At 43.2% G+C, this 21,355-nt stretch overlaps 1 protein-coding gene and 1 long non-coding RNA gene across 2 annotated transcripts; both read left to right on the top strand.

The window, feature by feature from the left end:
- Positions 1 to 9,973: 9,973 nt before the first annotated feature.
- Positions 9,974 to 16,945, top strand: LOC306740154 (uncharacterized protein; the record flags this gene model as incomplete). Its single annotated transcript, XM_079222260.1, has 14 exons — positions 9,974 to 10,007; positions 10,507 to 10,619; positions 11,335 to 11,565; positions 11,724 to 11,804; positions 12,256 to 12,361; positions 12,481 to 12,590; positions 14,490 to 14,634; positions 14,743 to 14,842; positions 14,944 to 15,006; positions 15,132 to 15,334; positions 15,470 to 15,598; positions 15,972 to 16,156; positions 16,394 to 16,542; positions 16,696 to 16,945. 14 exons carry the CDS (start codon positions 9,974 to 9,976, stop codon positions 16,943 to 16,945), a joined length of 1,899 nt encoding a protein of 632 aa, XP_079078386.1.
- A 120-nt stretch (positions 16,946 to 17,065) lies between these two features.
- Positions 17,066 to 18,417, top strand: LOC306739637. The gene is made up of 3 exons (XR_013771035.1): positions 17,066 to 17,202; positions 17,293 to 17,403; positions 18,020 to 18,417. It is a non-coding gene; the product is annotated as an uncharacterized lncRNA (long non-coding RNA).
- Positions 18,418 to 21,355: the final 2,938 nt, after the last annotated feature.

Consider the following 21,355-nt stretch of genomic DNA (forward strand, 5'->3'; position numbering starts at 1 on the left):
GAGACCGAACTGCAGGTCTCTGAATTGGTGAAGACTAAGGTGAGAAATGCAAATTCCTATTCACATATTTGTCCACAGAGAAGTACAGCAACTTGTTCATGATTCAATTTACTTTGTTAATTTTTAGGGTATGTCCAGTGTGGCTCCAGAAGAGCAAGGGGAGGATATGGTTGATACTGCACCTGACGATGAAGATGAAGCAGCTAAGATGTTGGACCAACCAGACACCATCCTAGCCCAGCAAGATCTAGAAGAAGCTGATGTTACATTAGCACCTACGACTGAGGAGCTACAGGTAGAAGATGATGCCCCACAGAATCTCAACAGCATCTCCTGTGACTCACAGATAACCGTTGAGAACGTGGCATCAGAGATTGAGGAAGAGTGTCAGGAGGAAGACTCTGCATCGCTGGCAGTCTCTGAAGAAGCTTCGGAGGAAACAGAAAGTCTAGACGAAGTGGGAGAGGGAATTCAAGTCGCGGTCACTGATGAGAAGTCAGAAGAAACAGTAACGCAACAAGAGCCGAGTCTGTCAGCAAATGTAACGTCAGAGAATGGTGAAGCTGGAAAAACAGGAATCGTCAATGTCGAGGCTGTAACAACTGTACAGAGTATAACCCCCGGACGGAGATATACGCGTCACAGTGCAGTCACAGTAACAGTTACAATGGAGGAGAAGCAGTGTGCGGTTTCTGAGATATGTGCAGATAGAGATGCAGACACTCCAGCAGGAGATGATGCTCAAGGGAACCTTCCACTCGCTGAGGTAGATGAGTCAATGAGTTATGAAGAGGAAGAGGCACCAGTTGTTGAAACCAGAACTCTGAGACGTAAAACAAAAACAAGCACAGCTACACCGAGACGCACATCAACAAGGGGCAGAACGCAGGTGGATGCACAAGAAGCAGAAAATGGTGAAGAAGAACCAGCAGTGACAACAAGAACTCTTAGACGTGGGAGGATATCGACCACTAACACGCCTAAAGGAAAATCCAGAAGAAGCCGTAAACAAATCCAGGAAAAGGGAGAAGAGGAATCTATATGTGTCGAGGAACCGGGAGTAGTGGAAGAAGCTGCAGCAAAGGAAGCAGCTGTAGAGAAGACTGATGAGGCGATCGTAGATACGGTTAAGGAAACTGCCTCTGAAAAAGATGAAGGGTTAGCGTTAAAAATGGATGATGTAGAGGAAGATGTGGCCGAGCAAAAACAAGACGCAGAGGAGGTCATAACAGGACTGGAATCAGATCCACCAACAGAAGGGGACGAGGGAAGAACCCCAGAGGAGGATGAAATAGAGGCGGAGAATGAGGATCTTGTTATTGTAGAGTCTGAGGAAGGAACTATGACGATGCCTCTAGAGGAAGAGGACACAGCTGGAGTGACAGCTGCTGCAGATGATTCGGTACAAGAAGAGACAGACGCACCATTACCTTCACCGCCCATCAACTCTGCTGTACTTCCACTTGTCGAAGAAGAGGCAACACCTTCAGCAGAGGACATGGTAACCCAGCTTTCTGATCATCGTAGAGTGACAGTGGTTTTAGTGGACCTTCAAAAAAACCATCACGACGTCCAGGAGGAAGCAGCAGCTCCAGAGGAGGGTCTTCCTGTACAGAAGACTTCTGCTGAGGCAGAAGAGGAAGCGGCTAGAATACAAGATTCTGGAGAGGGGCGAGATGAGGAGACAGCTAAAGAAGAGGAGGCTACAAGTGTTAGTGTTGAGGAGCAGAAACCTATAGTCACTGAAACCAGAACACCGAGAAGTGGAAAGCAAGCAGTCGAAGCCACACCAAGAACCAGAGGCAGACCTAGAAAAGGTCAAGAAAGAAAGGAGGCAGCACCAGACATTCAGACAGAGGAACTAGCAGTTCAAGTCAGGGCTTTGAGGACTGGAAGGAAATCTTTACCTGTCGCACAGAGAAGTACAACAAATAGAACCCGCAAGCAACTCCAGGAGGAAGAGGAGGGAGGAGAGGAATCTACAGCAGTTGAGACGAGCGAGGAAGAGGAAGAACAGCAGATGACTGATCAGGAGAAGAAAGAGAGCCTTGAAGAAAAGAATGCAACTGAACAAGTAGAAAATATAGAAGCAGAAATGGCCTTGGAGAAAGAGGATACTGTGGCAGAGCAAGGACAAGATGCAATGGAAGATCAATCGGAGGAGATATCCCAAACATCTGCAGAAAGCCAGGTAGAGGCCTCAGGTGAAGAATATGATGCAATAAACCCATCTTTGGGGGCTGAGAAAGTGGAACTACCACCAGTTGTTGCAACTAGATCTCTGAGAAGTGGTGGCAAGATGTCCAAAGCTCCACCAAAAACCATCTCCAAAGAAAGCAAAAAGCAGTCGGACGAAGAGGAGGAGGAGGAAGTGGAACCTCCAGTAGTAACAAGAATTCGGAAAAGGGGAAGGAAGTCTGTTCGTGGAAGCCACAAACAACTCCAGAAGACGGAAGCGGGACCAGAGGAATCGGTTGAGGAAGCAGAGGTACAGGAAGAAGACAATGCAGGGCCGGGCTCAGCCGAAGATCCACCAACAGAAGTGGACGAGCGGAAAGCCCCAGAGGAGGATGAAATGGAGGCGGAGAATGAGGATCTTGTTACTGCAGAGGTGGAGTCTGAGGAAGAAACTATGACGATGCCTCTAGAGGAAGAGGACACAGCTGGAGTGACAGCTGCTGCAGATGATTCGGTACAAGAAGAGACCGACGCACCATTACCTTCACCGCCCATCGACTCTGCTGTACTTCCACCTGTCGAAGAAGAGGCAACACCTTCAGCAGAGGACATGGTAACCCAGCTTTCTGATCATCGTAGAGTGACAGTGGTTTTAGTGGACCTTCAAAAAAACCATCACGACGTCCAGGAGGAAGCAGCAGCTCCAGAGGAGGGTCTTCCTGTACAGAAGACTTCTGCTGAGGCAGAAGAGGAAGCGGCTAGAATACAAGATTCTGGAGAGGGGCGAGATGAGGAGACAGCTAAAGAAGAGGAGGCTACAAGTGTTGAGGAGCAGAAACCTATAGTCACTGAAACCAGAACACCGAGAAGTGGAAAGCAAGCAGTCGAAGCCACACCAAGAACCAGAGGCAGACCTAGAAAAGGTCAAGAAAGAAAGGAGGCAGCACCAGACATTCAGACAGAGGAACCAGCAGTTCAAGTCAGGGCTTTGAGGACTGGAAGGAAATCTTTACCTGTCGCACAGAGAAGTACAACAAAAAGAACCCGCAAGATAACTGATCAGGAGAAGGAAGAGAGCCTTGAAGAAAAGGATGCAACTGAACAAGTAGAAAATACAGAAGCAGAAATGTCCCTGGAGAAAGAGGATACTATGGCAGAGGAAGTTGTCAACCAGGATGCTCAGGAGGAGGGGAAGGTCGACAGTACTGAGACAGTTGCCGATGAGGACACAGAGGCTTCAGTCGAACATCATGATCATGAGGAAAAGACCTTTGTTTTTGCTGAGGAAGCGGTCGCAAAGCAAGATACAGTGGAAGGAGAACAGTCGACCTCCACATCTGAAGTGGCGGAAAGTGTACAGGAGACGGCAAAGCAGGCAAATGATGCGTCTGAGGAGGAAGCACCAGTTGTTGAACGAGTTCTAAGAAGCGGTGAAAAGACCGTGAAAACCACAAAGAAACCCGATGATGAGCAAGAGGAAGAGGCACCGGGTGAGAAAACCACAGAGGAAGATGAACCAGTAGTGGAAATTAGAGCTCAGAGGAAGGGAAGAAAGCCTGCTGAGGCCTCACCTAGACGTACATCCAAAAGAGCTCGCATACAGTGTCCTACTGAGGAAGGGGGAGTAGAAGAAGCAACTCCTACTGAAGAGATTGAAGGAGAGGAAGAAGAGGCAGGGCAGGAATCATCTGAGGAGAAAGGGACAGAGGTAGAGGAAATGGAGAAAGAGGAAGTTGCTCGTAATGCGGCTGGGGAAGAATCTACCCAGCAGACAAAGGATGCATTGACGGCGGAAGCAGGAGTGCTTGAAGAGGAGGACAGAGTGGACGCTGTGTTTGGGACGGGTACTGACACTGACCTACCTTCATCAGTTGAGGTAGAAGAGACTAACTCAGCTGTGGAGGAGGAAACCGCAGTTGTAGTACAACCTCCCGCTGCTGCAGAAGTGGGATCGGACGCTGCCATCGCTGAAGAGGAGGCTCTAGTTGAAGAAGCATCAGCGGTGGCAGAGGAAGACGCTCCAGCTGCGACGACGAGAGCACAAAAAGCTTCACCTGCCACACCATCACCAAGATCCAGAAGACAGAAAGACGATTCCCCTCGAAGGTCCGTACGAAAAAGGCAAAAAGTGGATTACAGGGAAAACAATGAGGGTGAGCGAGATGAGACTGAGGGCAACACTGACGAGGAAAAAGAGGTTCCAGTCGCATCAGACGAGGACCAAGGCACCAAGACATCTGATGCTTCTTCAAAGGCAGATGAAGTGGGAGAGGCAGCAGGTTCAAGCCAAGAGGACGAGGAATACCAGCAGAATACGTCCGAGGAAGAGGACGAACCGATAGTGATTGGGAAGAGAGTTTTAAGAGGGAGGTCAGTTCCTTCAGTCGTCATAACGCCGCAGTCCACACCCAGACGCCGCAGCGCTAAAGTGTCAAACGAAGAAAAGATTCCTCGATCAGCTCGGAAGAGAAAAGGTACCGAGGTGACACGCAAGTCTAAACGTCTCAGCCGAGTTTAGGAGGTTCAGAATACTGACAATGACACAGAAGTGTCACACTTAACTGGGAAAATGCAAAAGAAACATATATATATTTTCATACTAAATGTTTTTAATGCAAGTTCTGTGGTGTATAGGCTCACAGTGCTCAGTGGAAACCAGGGGTTACTCGTGACCACAGTGGCCGAAAGTTACATGGTAAATGGACTGTACTTGTATTGCGTTTTTCTAGTCTTCCAACCACTCAAAGCGCTTAATGGTCTTGGGTCACTTTTTTTTATCTTTCCTCTCTGCCCTCATCATCTGACCTGGGGACAGTGTCTCACAACTATTTACACCAGCATTTCTCAGTTTTCTACAAACAAAAACCTATTATAATGATTTGAAAAGTGTCTTTTCCCAGTTTGTATGTGAACATGAATTATATTTTTGTGTTAAAACACCCAAGTGTCTGAGACTAAAAGAGATTGGGTTTGTTGAGGTCTGCATACAAATGAACATACTCATTGATGACTGTGGCTCAGTGGTTAGCATGCCCGGCTTTCAATCAGAGGATCCGCTAATCCATGTCAATGTGTCCTTGAGCAAGACACTTAACCATGAATGTCTCCCTTTACCTGTGTCTACGGGGTATAGGAAAAATGTAAGTCGCTTTGGATAAAAGTGTCAGCTAAATGTAATGATTGTTTCTTAAAAGCCATAATTTGCATTTTAACTGTGAATTCCTACAAGTGGGGAATTAGTATTTTTATACTGTAAAAATGTGAATGTCCAGTTTGCGTCGTGCGATGCAACACATCTCTCAACTATAGGTTTAGGTAGTTGTCGGCAATATGTAACAAGATACTCAAAATTTGGTGAAATCAAATGTATAAGGCTTTTTTTGTATTTGTCAAATGCTCCAATAGTTTTTTACTCTACAAAGAAACCAGTTATTTTGTATAGCTTGTTCATGTACTTCGAAAAAAAACATGTTCTTGCTTTGCAACTATCGGCAGAACTTTGATCTGAATATTAGCATTTTCTCTTTTTTTCACATGTAGAGATTTTGTACGTGTAGATCCATCTCATGTGTAATCACCTCTTGTGACACTTTTCCCTAACCTTGTGAACTCGAGTGGTAGACCCTGTAGAAAGGACCTTTGTCTCAAGTTGTCGCATAGTCAATGTTTGTTGTTTTTAATAATGTGACTATTTAGCCACCATTACACATGCCATTGTAAGTGTTCATTTTGTTGTCTGCATCATTTGGATACCATTTAATTAGCTGTATGATGTAAAACTGATCTTTCACAAATGTGATTGTGGTTATTAGCAGATGCCATTTAAGTAGTTTAGGGTCAATAACTCAAGCTAAGTGTCTGTGTGGACTTTTTTTTTCTCTGTCAAATGATGCTTCCATGAGCTGAAATTGTGGCAAATAAAGGTTTCTGAAGGTAGTATTTCGACTGTTGTGTACTTATTGGGCACAAACCTTCTTCTTATTGGGTTTTACCTGATCACATACCTGTATGTGGTCTGGGGCTCACCTGATCACATACCTGTATGAGGTCTGGGGCGCACCTGATCACATACCTGTATGTGGTCTGGGGCGCACCTGATCACATACCTGTATGAGGTCTGGGGCGCACCTGATCACATACCTGTATGAGGTCTGGGGCTCAAATTTTTTAAATTTTCTTCCCTCTGGGTCAATCTTTCTCTTCTTGGACATTTTGGGATTATTTGTCGGTCATTTTCAAATTAATCACTTATGCCTTTCAATCTGTCGTGGGCCACATGAAATGACATGGCGGGCCGGATTTGGCCTTGAGTTTTACACCTGTGCTCTAGGTCAGGGGTGTCAAACTCATTTTAGTGAAGGGGCCACATGCTGCCCATTTTGATCTCGAGTGGGCCGGACCAGTAAAATCACAGCACAATAACGCATACATAATGACAATATTTCTCTGTTTAAATCATTGCTGGAGCTTTTTGGATGATAAACCCTATTTTAATGTCTTTCTACAATAAACTAGAAACATAAAGACCAAAAATCAGCCCACTGTTTACCTGCCTGGGTTCTCCTCTGCAGATTCCCTCGCAGTTGGGCAATATGTTTAGTAATGTCAGTGCTCCAATCAATTGGGTCTGCGGCTCAATGGTTAGCATGCCCATCTTACAATCAGAGGATCAGTGGTTCGAACCACTTTTTTTTTATCTGATTTTTTTCCTGCAATTTTAACAATTATCCCGCGGGCCGCCTGACGGGGGGAAACAGACGATTTATCTTGACTTCTTCTGATTGACACATTAGACGCACTGTCTTCACTGGTTTTTTTTGTTTCTTCTTTTCTGTGTCTATCATCAACCAATAAACCAGTAGCACATATACTGCTATATAAATCTCTTAACTGGTCTCACAAGTGTTTTCTGTATATTATAGCTTTTGAAATTATTCAAATAGCCCTTGTGGTTGAGGAGATATTCTGTATTTAGTATGGGTATGCAAACCATTCGGAATTTTTTAGAAAAATGTCTCTGGCTAACTGGGGTTAAAGAAGTTTAACACCTTCCAGAGTCTCCCGCTGACAGGACGGGCAAAGTACATATGCATCTTTCTTATTGGTAGATGGAGATTCATGACCTGACCTTTAAACAGACAGAAAAGAAAACACCTGTTTGTGTTTGTGGTTGTGTGTGCGTAGGTAGGTGTGTGTGTGTGCGTAGGTAGGTGTGTGTGTGTGTGTGTGTGTGTGTGTGTTTGTTTGTCTTTTTGTTCAGAGGACAAAGGAAACCGACTGAAGACAAACGGGTTGTGGAGATCTACTGAATACTTTGGTACAAAATGTTTCCTTAAAAAATGTGTAAACAGCTTCCAGTGTCGCTACTGAATGTGAAAACTAAGCAATACACCTTCATCTTTTCCTGGTTCACTGGCCGATGTTTCAGGATTCTTGTTCATGTTGTCAAAACCAATAACCGCTTGTTAAAACACAGGACTTCTTACTTTAATCTATCATGTCTTTTGGTTTTCCTTTAAAGAAAAGTTCAACATGTACATTTACAGGATAATGATAGAGCACCTTTTAAAAGTTGTTGTGCAATGTTCTGCAAACCACCGATTGCTTGGCTTCTGAGGTTTTTTCGGGCTTTAAAATTATAACAGAATGTGGTCTTGGAGATGTTTAAAACTAGTTTGGAGTCAAATGTGTGTAAGAATATGAAAAACGTCTTTTACGACCCAGATTTCCTTCTATTGATGATTATTATGTAAAGTCAGAGGTGTGTGTTGGGAATGAAAAGTGTTAATAAAGTTGTTCTTGATAGGTTGATGTATGATATTTCATTGTGTTTCTTTTGTCTGAGTTGTGTGAGTCCTTGGGTGCATCTCAAGTCTCTAAATTGTCGTTTCCTCGCTCCTCGATTGAACAGGAAGTGGTTCTGCGCCGCCATCTTGACGGCCGTCCCAAAGCTCTTCTTCTAATTCTGCTCGGAGGAGCGAGGATCGAGGAGCGAGGAGGGAAATCGGAGGAGTCATGATCGAGGAGCCCTGAGAGCGAGCTTTCAGGAAGTGTTTTAACGCTGGACACGCCCCCTCGCTGTTCATCTGTTATGTGATTGGACGCTGCAGCGGAGTGGACTGATCGCTGGAGCTTCATACCAGAGACGATCACAGATTAAACTCAAGCTATATATTAGATCTGTTTTCTTATTCACCATCTGGTTAAAATATGTTCATTGTAGGTCTGAATAATAAAAGGACCACAAACTACTGTCTTCAAAGATTTGAACTGTTGTTTCCCTCAATAACTTTTATTATGTATGTAATTAAAATCAGAGAGCTGGAGAGAGGAAACTCTTTTTACAACACGTAATGAAGAGAAACTATATTTATATTGTGGGTTGTTTTATAACGATGTCACAATCAGAATTTTAAAACATACCGACGTAAATAATAAATAATTAAATAAGATGCATTCCGCCGGTAGAAATGGATCCTGCGCGTATAAGCAGGACACATCACAGTATTAATACTCAATGCAGATTATTAAACGGTAACAGACGACAGAGAAAACATCTCCACTCTGACACTCATGATAACTGTGTCTTTATTCATATAAATTGTAGTTTAACACCATTAAATCAACTGAAAACATACGATCATTTTTATCAATATTTTAAGTGCATTTTTATTGGAATGTTCGCCAAAAACTCTCCGGACAAAACTCTGTCAGCTGTTAAAGCGCCTGACAGCTGACCAGATGTGTCCCTGGTGGGAGGGACTAAGACGCAAGTGAGGGAAACGGGGATGCAATTTAGAGACTTGGGATGCACCCTTGTGTAGCTTCATGCTGCTCACTGACGTTGTTGAAGGTGGGCGTGTCTTGTTGAAGGTGGGCGTGTCTTGTTGAAGGTGGGCGTGTCTCTCCGTTCCGATCCCTGGTTTTTCCAACAGGCGCGTGTTCGGGTGGGATAATGTATTCAGAATAGGCCATTAAGATCTAACAGACTTTAGTTTCTGTGTCCTGTGAACACTGTGAACACTGTTTGTGTACAGTTTGGAACATTGTGTACCGTAAGGAACCTTCCTCACGGTACACAATGTTCCATGCTTTGAATAACCTGTTTGACAGAAATTATTGTTCTTGGCATTTGTAATTGACAAAATGGTCGCAAATAAAAGACGTTTTAAGTAGAGCCAATCTCATTTTTATCTCAAATACATCTGTAAAAGTGTGTGACTGCATCTTCGAGTCAGAATCTATCCGCCGCCAGAGTAAAAACTTGCCAAAGAACTTGGAACCTTTTGTGGTCGTTCGCAGGCATCTCCAGGAGCACATCTTGCCACAATGACACACAAACACAAACACAACGGTGTGAACAATAAAACCAGTCTTCATTCTGACACAGTGTGGTCAACATCCACCGCAGATATGAAAAGAATGTCGTCTCTGAGAATGTTTAAGGCTCAAAATACACGTCACACTTCAGGGGTGTGGACAGAACGACCGGCATGAAAAGAGATAGAGAGAGACGCAGCACACACAGCGGCCCGAGAGCTGAAACATCCCACAGCTCCATCTCCACCTGCAGAGCTTCATCAGCGCTGCTCCACCGACCTCCAGATAAGTAAGACAGGCTGGAGCCTCTTCCTCGCTCTACCCTGACAATATTCCAAGGCAACCAGATTATACTGGTTTGTTTATTTAGTTTGAACTCTCCCTCAATTTGATGATTTATTCTTCTTATATTCTATGATGAAACTAAACTTCCTCATGAACTGTTTTCCTCCCAGCTCTCCGACATTTTACTGCCATGAAGACGGGTGCACTGCTCTTCCTATTGGCAGGTAAGCAGCCATTTAAACGTTTTCATTTACTGTGGCACCTTTATTTTAAAGGGCATCTAATGTCTCGCCAAATATCAAAACAACATTCAAATCTGCATTGCAGTGTCATTTTGCACGGGTTTAACAGTAAGACATTACATATCCATGAAATCAATACAAATGACAATGGATCCTCTTCTTCATTTATGTGAGTCAAGTTTGGGGCAATTATGTTTCATAGATTCATTTGATTCCTCTGCGTTTTCATGAGGGGTTTAATCTTAAGTGCTTACATTTATGAATGAAATAATACCCTTACATATTGAAGCCCGCTCTCGTTGTACTTCACACTGAATTATGTGCATTTATTTGGTTAATTAATGGACTCTTTTACACACAGAATTCATTGCATTGACCCACGCCAGTTTAAGTCAGGTGTGGATTGGGAATGAAAAGTATTAAAGTTGGTCTTGATAGATTGATGTATGATATGTCTTTTTCCTTGAACCTCACGCTGTAGTTGCTGCCAGCCAGGTTGACCTCAATCTGTCTGAAGCGACTCCTCCATCTGGAGAGGCGGACCTCAGCGTGTGTCCCATCACATTTTATGGAAAGCGATTCACCAAAATAGAAGTGAGTAAAATTAAACCATGTTTGAGAAAAGCCTTGCCTTGACATGTTCTGTTTTAAAGTATATTATATTTGACTGTCAGTCATTTGGACAAGTTACGAACGTCCTTCAGTAAACCCACACCGTCATTGTTGAAAGTGCTTTTAAATGTTTTGCGTCCTCCTCTTGGTCTGAGCTACAGAAACACTTTAAACTAGATCATTCTATGGCCGGGACTCCCTCAAAGAAGAGGTTTGACATCTCAATGGGAATCTCCTGGTAAAATGAAAAAGTTGCAGACAATTGTAATACTTGAATTTAAATATAAAAAAGTAAAGTGCTTCAAACTGTAGTTAAGTACAATGAAAGGACATTTTCATATAAATATAAATGAAATAACACACACAAAGTAAATAATGTGTCTAATTGTATTGCAAAGGTTTCCCCTCATAGCACACATTTTTTCAATGCATAGGAAGTAAAACATTTGCAATTTAAAAATAATAATAATCAATAAAGGTTGATCAAATAGTTGATACTTGGTTACTATAAAATTACATAATTATTTCCAGGACATTTCTGCGAAATTATCAAGAAATGATGACTAAGACCCAAAGAGTGAATCTATCCAGTTTTTCTTTTCTTTTCTTTTTTAGGTCAAATTAAACTGAGTGTTTTTTTTGTATTAAAAAGTCTCAACATTGTGAGTTCATAAATGGCGTCTCTCTCTTTTTGTAGGTGTTCTTCCATCCAGATTCCTCTTTTACACTTTGTTTCAAAAATCTCCCAGAAGAAACCGCACAAGAGTGTGTTTTGCTGGTCAACCATGGCGGTGCAACAACATTCCTGTGGTCAGAAAACGAGGCGGAAACAGCACCTCCATCCGACCTCCATGCCGCTCTGCCCAAAATCACGTCCACATCAAGCTGCTATGCTCAGCTATCCTTACAGAAAGAGGGCGTGACCTGCGTGAGTCATCTCCAGTGCCATGTTAGACTGGTTGGCCCTCCAGCCTTTGGTCCAACATAAATGTTCTTTTTGTGGCAAAAGGAATCAAAGTTTATTTCAAAAATATTTTTGAAGCAATTTCTTAATATTATCTATATCTCGTCTGTTTATGCTTTCAGATTGACTTTCGTCTCTACGACTTTGGCCACAAAACAGCTATGGCAGTGCAAACATTCGACCCCTATACTCTGGCTACGGTTGTAAGTATGAGCCTGAGTCTGTTACTGAGGCTGAAATCCAACTTGCAACCTGACCTTTATCTCTGGATTTCAATTTTTTGGGGGAAATGTTGTAAATAATTGCTGCGATCAGCGCCTTGAATCTAACAGTAATGTATGTGAGTTACAAAATGATGAACAGCAATTTAGGAGAAACTCATTGGTATTATACAATGCATTGATACAACAATAATGCAGTGACACATACTTTAGTGAACCAAAATGAACATTTAATAAAAACAGCACTAATCAATATGACTTTATCAATGACTAAGGGTAAAAAGAGAGTGATTACTCAACATATTGTGTAAACTTAGCCCTACTGAAAATTGTTGGAAAATATATATTTATACATATAAAAAGGGGGATCCAAGTCCTCCACTGTTCCCTCACATTCAGTATTAACCTTGATTGTTGTCTAATCCGTCTCAAGGACGTAAGGACAAAGATCGGTAACTTGTCTATAGATTCATGGACGTTTGGCAGCACTGTAGCGCAGAGCAGCGTTTACGAGGACATCAGCGGATGCAGACAAGAAGGTAGGAGAAATGTGATATAAAAAAAGAAATTGCTGTTATTATCTTCTGTTGAATTTTGCACACTAGGTGGTGACGTTTGAATATAACACTATTTTCATAAACCTCCCATCACCTTCCAGATGTCTTTATTCCATCTGACGCAACGATACGCAACCCAGACAGCTGCAGCGTCTCGCTCTGTAATCCCAATATGGACGTCTGGGTCGTCAACCATTGTGAAGCTCCGAAGGTTTGCATGGGAAACGACATGTAAATATGTTTGCTTTATATTTAAAATCAAGTTTTCAAGGAAGCAGGAACCAATTAATTACATTTTCTGTCGATCAGTAGACTACATTGTTTATTTGATTAGATATATGTCTTTGATTATTTGTTATAGTCACACCATTTGTCTTTGTCACAATAGCACGGCATCCAAATATGCTTTTATTATAATATATCTAAGAGCTACAGATCGTTCATTTTCACTTATTGTCCACACTTAAACATGTTCAAGTCCTCAAAGTGCTGCTCCTCAAAGTATTGCACAAAACAAACAACAAAGGTCAAAATCAAAGCAGCAGAGGCCGAGAAAAACACTGGAGCCTACATTTCCCATAATGCACCCCAAATGTTTATCTCAAGAGGTTTTACAAGCCTAACTCGATATATGTATTATTTTAGACTCACTTAAGTGGAACTCCCCATAATGAGTAAACTGACTTTTAAGTGAAACCTTTTTTTAAATGGATGTCATCTGGAAATTCCGTTTTCACATGGATTTTGCTTTCAGAAATAAAAAGTCAAAGTATCTGTCCCTTTCCATCTCCATCAGGTGCGTTGTACCCGCTCCCGTGTGCACTGTGACCGGCTCCACTGTCATCGATTTCTTCAACAGAGTCCACTCTGTCCCTGACCGGTGTGTTTACCATCTGACCGGCACAGAAATCAAGCTCTTTGCAGGATTACGGGCCCGACAGCTTCAAGATGTGCTATTTTTAGATCACTTGATAATATATGTGGAAGCAGAAGGTGTACATATATATCTGGAACAAGGTGGCAGAGTTCGGGTAAGCTGCTACAATCCATCTAAAAGCGACAGTGTATTTGTAGGGTTCTTTAAATTTTTTAACTACGTTTGTCTTTGTTTGATCAATCACAAGTTTGTTCTGAATTAATTCAGTAATTGTGAAAAACATTTTATTCCACTCGTTTGCGTGTCAGATATTTACTTTTTATGTTTAATTGATACCAATTAGACTTTCTTATATTATCATCCATTGATGAATATTGTTGTCCATCAGTTGCAACGCAAAGTAGGAAAGAGTGCAGATATGTAGTAGTAGTGTTTTATTCAGTCATCATACAGAATACAATGAGTAAAGCCTATATTTAATCTACCGTAACATTTGGGTGATAAGGCCCACCCGTTTATAAGCCGCGTCTACTAAATTGAAAGACAAAGTTGTGTTTAATCATAAACAAGCCGCCGCAGGTTATAAGCCGCTGTTGCTGCTGCTACCGATGCTGCTACTGCCTGCGTCGGCCGTCGAGCCGGGGCTGGTCCCGCTAACCTCGGTGGTTGTCGGGATAAGCAGTGCTAGCAGGAAAACAGTTCTGATGGCGAGGGAACCCCTGCGTCTCTCACTACCTCCACCACCTCCACCTCCCCAGCTCTGGCCCTCACCGCTGCTAGCGTTGCCGCTGCTAGCGCTGCCGCTGCTAGCGCTGCTGCTGCTAGCGCTGCTGCTGCTAGCGCTGCTGCTGCTGCTGCTAGCGCTGCTGCTGCTAGCGCTGCTGCTGCTAGCGCTGCTTCTAGCCAGCGATGCTGCTTCTAGCCAGCGCTGCTGCTTCTAGCAATGCTGCTTCTAGCACTGCTGCTTCTAGCGCTGCAGCTGCTAGCCAGCACTGGTGCGGCTAGTATACAGTAGTATACAAAATGAAAAAGGCAGAAATGCGTATATATATTCCTATCCTACATTCTTACAATTAAGTAACCCTCTAGAAATATCAACGAAGGGGAAAGAATAACGATGTCTAACATTTACAATCCAAGTGGAAACAAGTGCACAGGCAAAGCACATGTAAGTGTACATTTGAGATGTTTAAGCCCGGGTTTCTATCCTTGTTGCCCGTCTGATTGATGTAGGTTGATGACCAAATACTGACGCTCAGCACCACGGCTCAGCTGCTTCACGGCGTGGAGCTCTCCAAGGACCAGACTGGAGTTACGGCCAAGATACCTTCCTCCAATTTGATAGTCCATTTTGATGGGAACACCGCACATGTGACGGGTACAGAAAACTACTTTCTAAGAAAATAGGCTTTAGAATTCAAGACTGACAGCTGTTCTCATTAGGTTGAAAGTTCATTGATTTGTTGTTCCTTCTCTCACTGACCAGGACCTGATGAACCATTAAATGGCTTGTGTGGCGACCCCACTGATGAAAGTCAAACCCCCAGCCCGAGTGACTCGGTCGACTCTTTTTTCTCTGCCGCTGGGTACGACTTAGTCACAACATGAACCCCTGACTGATGTCACCTGTTTATCCATGTTGCAAAGGTTTCTAATTGAATGTGCTGTGCTGTTTGTCTCCACCTAGCTGTGAGGTTCAGCACAACGACACCGTCAACGGCACGGTCGACTGCAGCCGCTCAACTGACCTGTAAGAACGGACCCATCAAAACACACCGAACACCCCTTTATCCAACGGGGACGATTCTGGAGGCTGAACACGCAAAACACTGCTAATAACTGATCATGTACTCTCATTCTTCCTGTCTGGATCAGCTGTGGTCTAATGAACCAGGAGCCCTTCACTGCTTGCCACGACCACGTTGACCCAGAGTCCTACATCGCCGCATGCACAAGCACCTCGTGCAAAAACACGGCGGTGGACGATCTCCCCTGCCGGTACATGGAGGCTTACGCCGAGGCCTGTTTCCTGAGAGTTGGCGTCGCTCTGGAGGACTGGAGGTCAAAGGCCGGCTGCTGTAAGATCGTTGTTCGTTTCAACTATTTGATTTCATTTGATGAGAAGATAAAGAACCGTTCACGCAAAAGACAAAAAGCAAATGTGTCTGTGTGTGTGTGTGTGTGTGTGTGTGTGTGTGTGTGTGTGTGTGTAGCTGCTTCCCCTCAGGCCTGTCTGGACCACTACTGCAGTGATCACGAGTTCTGTGACGAGAAGCTCGGTGAAGCCCGCTGCCTCTGTCGGTCAGACTTCGCCTCCAAGTACCGTTCTACAAACACTTTAGGTACAATGCAACAACTGTGAAGAAAGACAACCCCTCCTGAAGGTTGTGAGTTTCCTTCAGCAGGAGTTTGTTCAGACGTCTCTTTGGACCAAATCACCAGGATGATACAATTATTTAAATTTGTTGGTTCATTTGTTGGTTTGCGCTTTAATTTGTTTGCATCTTAGATTTTCAAAGCAGCAATTGGATATTTTGAAATATATTTGACATATTTGACATAGAAAGGCAAACACACCTGCTGATCCACCTCAAGATGTGACGTTGGCACAGCTGTTTGTTTGGTTTTTAACCCCTGATGAGTTCTAAATTAAATACTGGGCGTATCTGCCTCCATAATGATGTGTTTTACATCTTTGTGCTTTGGGGTGTTCAGGCGAGCCGACAGTCTGCATCGAGAGCTCTGCCAATGTATCTCTGGCTGAATGTCTGCTGTGGGACAAAGGCATCGACTCCTCAACCTTACACCTCAACGACCCGGCCTGCACAGGTCACGTGGACGACCAGACCCACATGGTGACGTTCGGCTTCGAAGGGGACGCCTGTGGGACGGAGGTCATGGTGGGTGCTCTCCTTTAGTCTTCAGCTCAGAACAATCACACAAAAAACATGCAGTTGGTGTTTATCACCTGTAGTCTCATGGAAAAGTCATGACACGTCTCGGTCAGGCGTGACGCGTATAAGTTAGGTTTTCTAGAAATGCATTATTTTGGCACTTGAGTGACTAGAGTTGAACTAGTTTTCCTTATTCATAGAAATATGCATGTGATTTATGACTCTAAACCTGTCACAATGCAGACGAACGACAGCCACGTCATCTACAAGAACAAGATCATGACGAGGGACAGCGCCTTGATCATCACCTACGAGAACCAGGTGGTGATCGACTTCGGCTGCTCTTTCAAACAGGTAGACACCAAGAGTGTGTCTATTAAGATCAAAGACAGGTGTGTGGATTAATGTGCAGCTCGTGTGCAGTTCAAGTTTGATACAGCTGGTGCTTTTCTTTATCTCAACCGCAACAAAGTTACAGTGTCTTTAAAATGTGTGTGTGCATGTGTGCATGTGTGTGTGTGTTTGTGCGTGTGCGTGCTCCCCAGCTCTGTGTTTCAGCACATTGAAAATGGAGTTTTGGATTACACTCTGATGATGACCGCCTACACCGACGCCGGCTTCATGCAGCGCGTGGAGGACGACACCGACATCCAGCTGAACCAGAGGATCTGGCTGGAGATGAAGACGGAGGGTCTGGGCGACGACATGGTCGCCTTGGTGACCGACTCCTGCTGGTCAACCAACCAGCTGTCCCCTGATGGTGGTCTGCCATACTACCTGGTTATTGACGGGTGAGGAAAATACTCTGAGACTTTGCCAGCGGCTGAAAGAATCCACTGCCGATGAACTCACCGTGTCTGTTGTTCCGGATTCTGAGCAGATGCCCGAACCCCGCCGACAAGACGGTGGAGATGGAGGGAAACGGACTGGGAGCGTCCAACTCCTTCTCTTTCCACATGTTCGAGTACGCGGGAGAAAATTCCGGGGAGAATTCTGAAATCTACCTGCACTGCAAACTGAGGCTGTGCCCCAAAGGCCCAGGATGCACTCCGGTAAGCCGGCGTTTATTTAAATTATAATGTTTGTTTATATGACTAAATCTAATTGTTCACAAAAACCTAACAACCCTCTCTGTTTTACAGGATTGCAATGGAGGTAAGCGCAGGAAGCGCAGATCTCCCAAGCTTGGAGTCCAATCCCTCATCACCATGGTCTGGAATAATTAGGTGAAGACGGCTCCCCTTTTGATCATGGTACGTTTAAATTTAGTTTGTAATTATGTATCTTTTACTTGTTAACCCTTCCGGGTGTTTACGTTTTGTAAATATTAATAGCTCCGCGATAAAACGGCGCAGAAATAAGAATCTGCTGTTGTTAGATGTGCCAGAGTCTGTAGTTCCCGCCTCCTCCTCTGTGTGTTCCTACTCGACTCTCACAGGAGCTCACAGCCTGTGGCGTCTGTGTCGAGCTCCGCCTTTCACTGCGATTTGTCGAGTCAGGTGTCCGTCGACAATTTGTGTGAAACTACCCAATGAACACTCAGGAAATCCCTACGGACCTACCCACCTACATATGTATGTATGTATATATATAAATATATATACATATACATATATATCATATGCAAGTGCCTTTAAAAGGTGAATTTAATAAATTATGTAAAATCAAGAAAAAGGCCTAACACCCTGAAGGGTTGAAGCCAGAAAGATGTATGGTTGATGTCACACTGATGGATTATCTATTCTTGTTCATTCAAATCAAAGAGTTCCTCCTCTCAGGAGCATGAACTGTTAGCAATATTTATATTTTGACCTTCATCAGAAAGTATTAATCATGACTGATCACAGTTTTGTCTTGCTGTCTTTTCAGGTGATTCCTGATTTAAGGAGCCTGAAATGGAACATCATCTTTGGGAAAATAATAGTGAAGAGTGCAATGAAGAAAATGATATGAAGAAGGGTTTAGAGGGTTTTATTTACCATATGCACTACTTCTTGGTACTTTGGGTTCTTTTGGAATATATATAATTCCTTCTGTAACGTACTGTTAGCTGCCTACTTTACATGTGAACAGCCTAAATGCGACATACCGAATGCAGAAACAGAATATCTGTGTTTTATTGACATGACAGTTGAAGGAAAATACTGAACATTAAAATGATGATTGTTCGTAGATTTAAGTTACAAAAAATGAAGCTGTCCAGTTAAGGGGATTACGGGGAAACTCTTCAGGCGAATAGGGTTCACTAAAATAATAAAAAAGTTGTTTATCCCTTCATTGTGTGTGCGTGTATATTTTTTATTTTTAGAGTGAAATGGTTTCAATAATAGACAACATATGTTGGTGAACTATACATGTCTGGTATCATTCTTTCATAGAATTATTTATTTTTTGGTTTGGTTTTGATGTTTCTTTGTTTGTCCAGACTGAGATGAAGTAGATTCGTTCTTTATATTCCGGTGCACCAGGTGGCGGTATAGACCTCGGTACTGACACGCGAGCAGAAGAAGATGCTGTAGGTGCTCAGTGTCTCCAGTAGATGGTGGTAATGAATGAATGAATATATACTTTATTACAGATTTTGCCTATTGCTTGCACACGTTTTGCTAAATTTGGCTCATTGTGTCAAAACTCTACACACAAGCAAATAAGACACAACACTGGGAAATAAACCATTCGCATCTATGTCAAATTGAAACTCTGCTATCAAAACCTGACAATCCTCTGTCAATATGTCACTCTGATGACAAAATGATCCCCACTTGCATCATATGAATACACTTTCAGATACTTTATATAAAAAACTGCAGTCTTTTGTTTTCAATGTTTTTATTCAGTTCCATAGAGGGCATGTTTTCACAACAACCAAAAAAATGAAATACTGAATTTAAAATCATTACATTAGTATATTTTACAGTACAGTAAATTCAGTTAAATCAAAAATAAAACAAACAATGCACTACTGTAAACACAGAGAAACACAATTGTGCGCAAGTGGGCTTATGGATCCTGCCGTCTGTTGGGGTCTGGCCACAGGATCTCATCAATGTCTTCTCTCGCTAAGCATCGGGGAAAATATCCCCTTGTGTGGCGAATCCATCCCTGGATTGAGCTCACCTCGATGTCTCCGCAGGCCTCTTCCATTGCCTGCAGAAGAGGCATACGGGCATGTGGTTGGCGGTCATATACGCGCCATCTCCAAGCAGAAAAGAATTCCTCTATAGGATTTAGAAATGGCGAGTAAGGGGGCAAGTACAGAACTTCAAATTGATCATGGTTGGTGAACCAGTTCTGGACCAGAGCAGCCCGATGGAAGCTAACATTATCCCAGACAACAACAAGCCCGGGCTGCTCTGGTCCATCCGGTACAACTGCATCATGAAGTGCATCTAGAAATGTGATTATGTGTTGTGCATCATAGGGACCCAGTTTGGCATGAAGGTGCAGGAGCCCTCGAAGACTTATGGCAGCACACAATGGGATGTTTCCCCCGCGCTGCCCCGGGACGTGCAAAATTGTCTGTAACAAAAAATACATATTGTGGATGGCTTTACTCAAAACACACACTTACACTACTACATATACAGAACCGACCCACCCCACCACACAGGTACCTGAATGCATGTATGTGGTACTAATCCAGTGGTACATATTCATCTGTTACTGGACTGCACCCATTCTTTATTGTATATGTAAAGGACTGAAACACTTACCTGTACATGTTCATGTCGACGTTCTTTGACCCTCACACCGTTCCTCTCAGATGGGACCCTGTACAGTTGCTTCATGGTCATGTTGTGCTCTACCAAGATCCGTCTGATAGTTGTAACGCTTACTCGATTTATGTTGAATACTTGCCCATCTGCAAGTATTTGTTGCTGTAGCTGGTGGAGACGGATTGCATTGTTTGCTCTGACTATGTTCACTGTGGCAAGTTCCTGCTGTTGGGTGAACAGGCGTTGGCGTCCACCCCCAGTAGGTCTTCTAGCCATTCTGTAGGAAAATGAAACCACAAATTGTTCTTGTTTGCTTCTTTTTTACAGTACTGTGCATCCTGAACTTTACTGTATTTACCATACACAGTACTGAAACATCTCAACACGTTATCACGGTATGTTTCACAAAACTACCACTTTTGTTGAAAAAGGAGCATTAGCCACCCTGGAATACAATACATGTGATACAGTATCGTGATATGGTACAGTTCTGTAAATACTCTAGATACAGGCCATGGTTTATGACATGGTCCACCAAAGTTGCTCTTATGTCATCCGAAATAATGGTCCTTGCGTGGCCTCTTTGACCACGTCCTCCTCTCTCTCTCTGTCCTCCTCTTCCTCTTCCTCTTCCTCTTCCTCTAGCTCTCCCTGCCTCCATGCTTGCAAAGTTGTCAAAATGGCTTAACTGAGGCCTTTTTGTAGCTGATTGGTGTTCAGTTGTGTAAGTGAGTGTTTTCAGGTGTGTGTCTATGTCTTTTCAATTAACCAATGTGTGTTGTATTTTGAATAGATGTGTTTTCCCAATGGTACCCTGAGATTTCATTTTTGAACTAAGAGTCTTATATATGAAATAGTGTGTAGTGTCTAGGAGCAAGTGTGTTGCAGAATTGCAACTAAAGTGCAAAGCAGCTTTGAATAACCGGTTTGACAGAGAAAACACGTGTGCAGCAACAACAGACAAACAAAAAGATTATTTCCATTGGTTGTAGAATTAATTGTATGTAATTGACAAAATTGGTCGCAAATAGAAGATGATGACACACACACACACACACCAGAGCAACAACAAGCTCTCATTGACATCATAAAACATTTAGAGGAACAACCAAAGTCTGTGCTTACACACACGTATGCAACGCGTTTAAAAGGATCATTTAAAGGTATGCCCACCACTGTGGTTCAAGCTCAAGGGAAACACTTATCATTTTTGGTTGACACATTCTGTAATACAACAGAAACATTGTGAAGGCTGCGACTGGTTGGCAGCTTCCAGAGCCTCCAGCTGCTAGGATATGCAAATGTATGGGCTGAGGTTCAATGAACCAGAATGACTGAAAAGAACATACCTGTGGTTGTGGGTGCTTAGCTGGGTGTGTTTGTCAGTTTACCTGTTCGTAAAGAGGACAAAGGAAACAGACTGAAGATGAGTGGAGATGTCATTTGGTACAAAATGTTTCCTCACCAAATGGGTGAACAGCTTCCAGTC

This window comes from Taurulus bubalis (genome assembly GCF_910589615.1).
Source record: "Taurulus bubalis genome assembly, chromosome: 8".
Taxonomy (NCBI): domain Eukaryota; kingdom Metazoa; phylum Chordata; class Actinopteri; order Perciformes; family Cottidae; genus Taurulus; species Taurulus bubalis.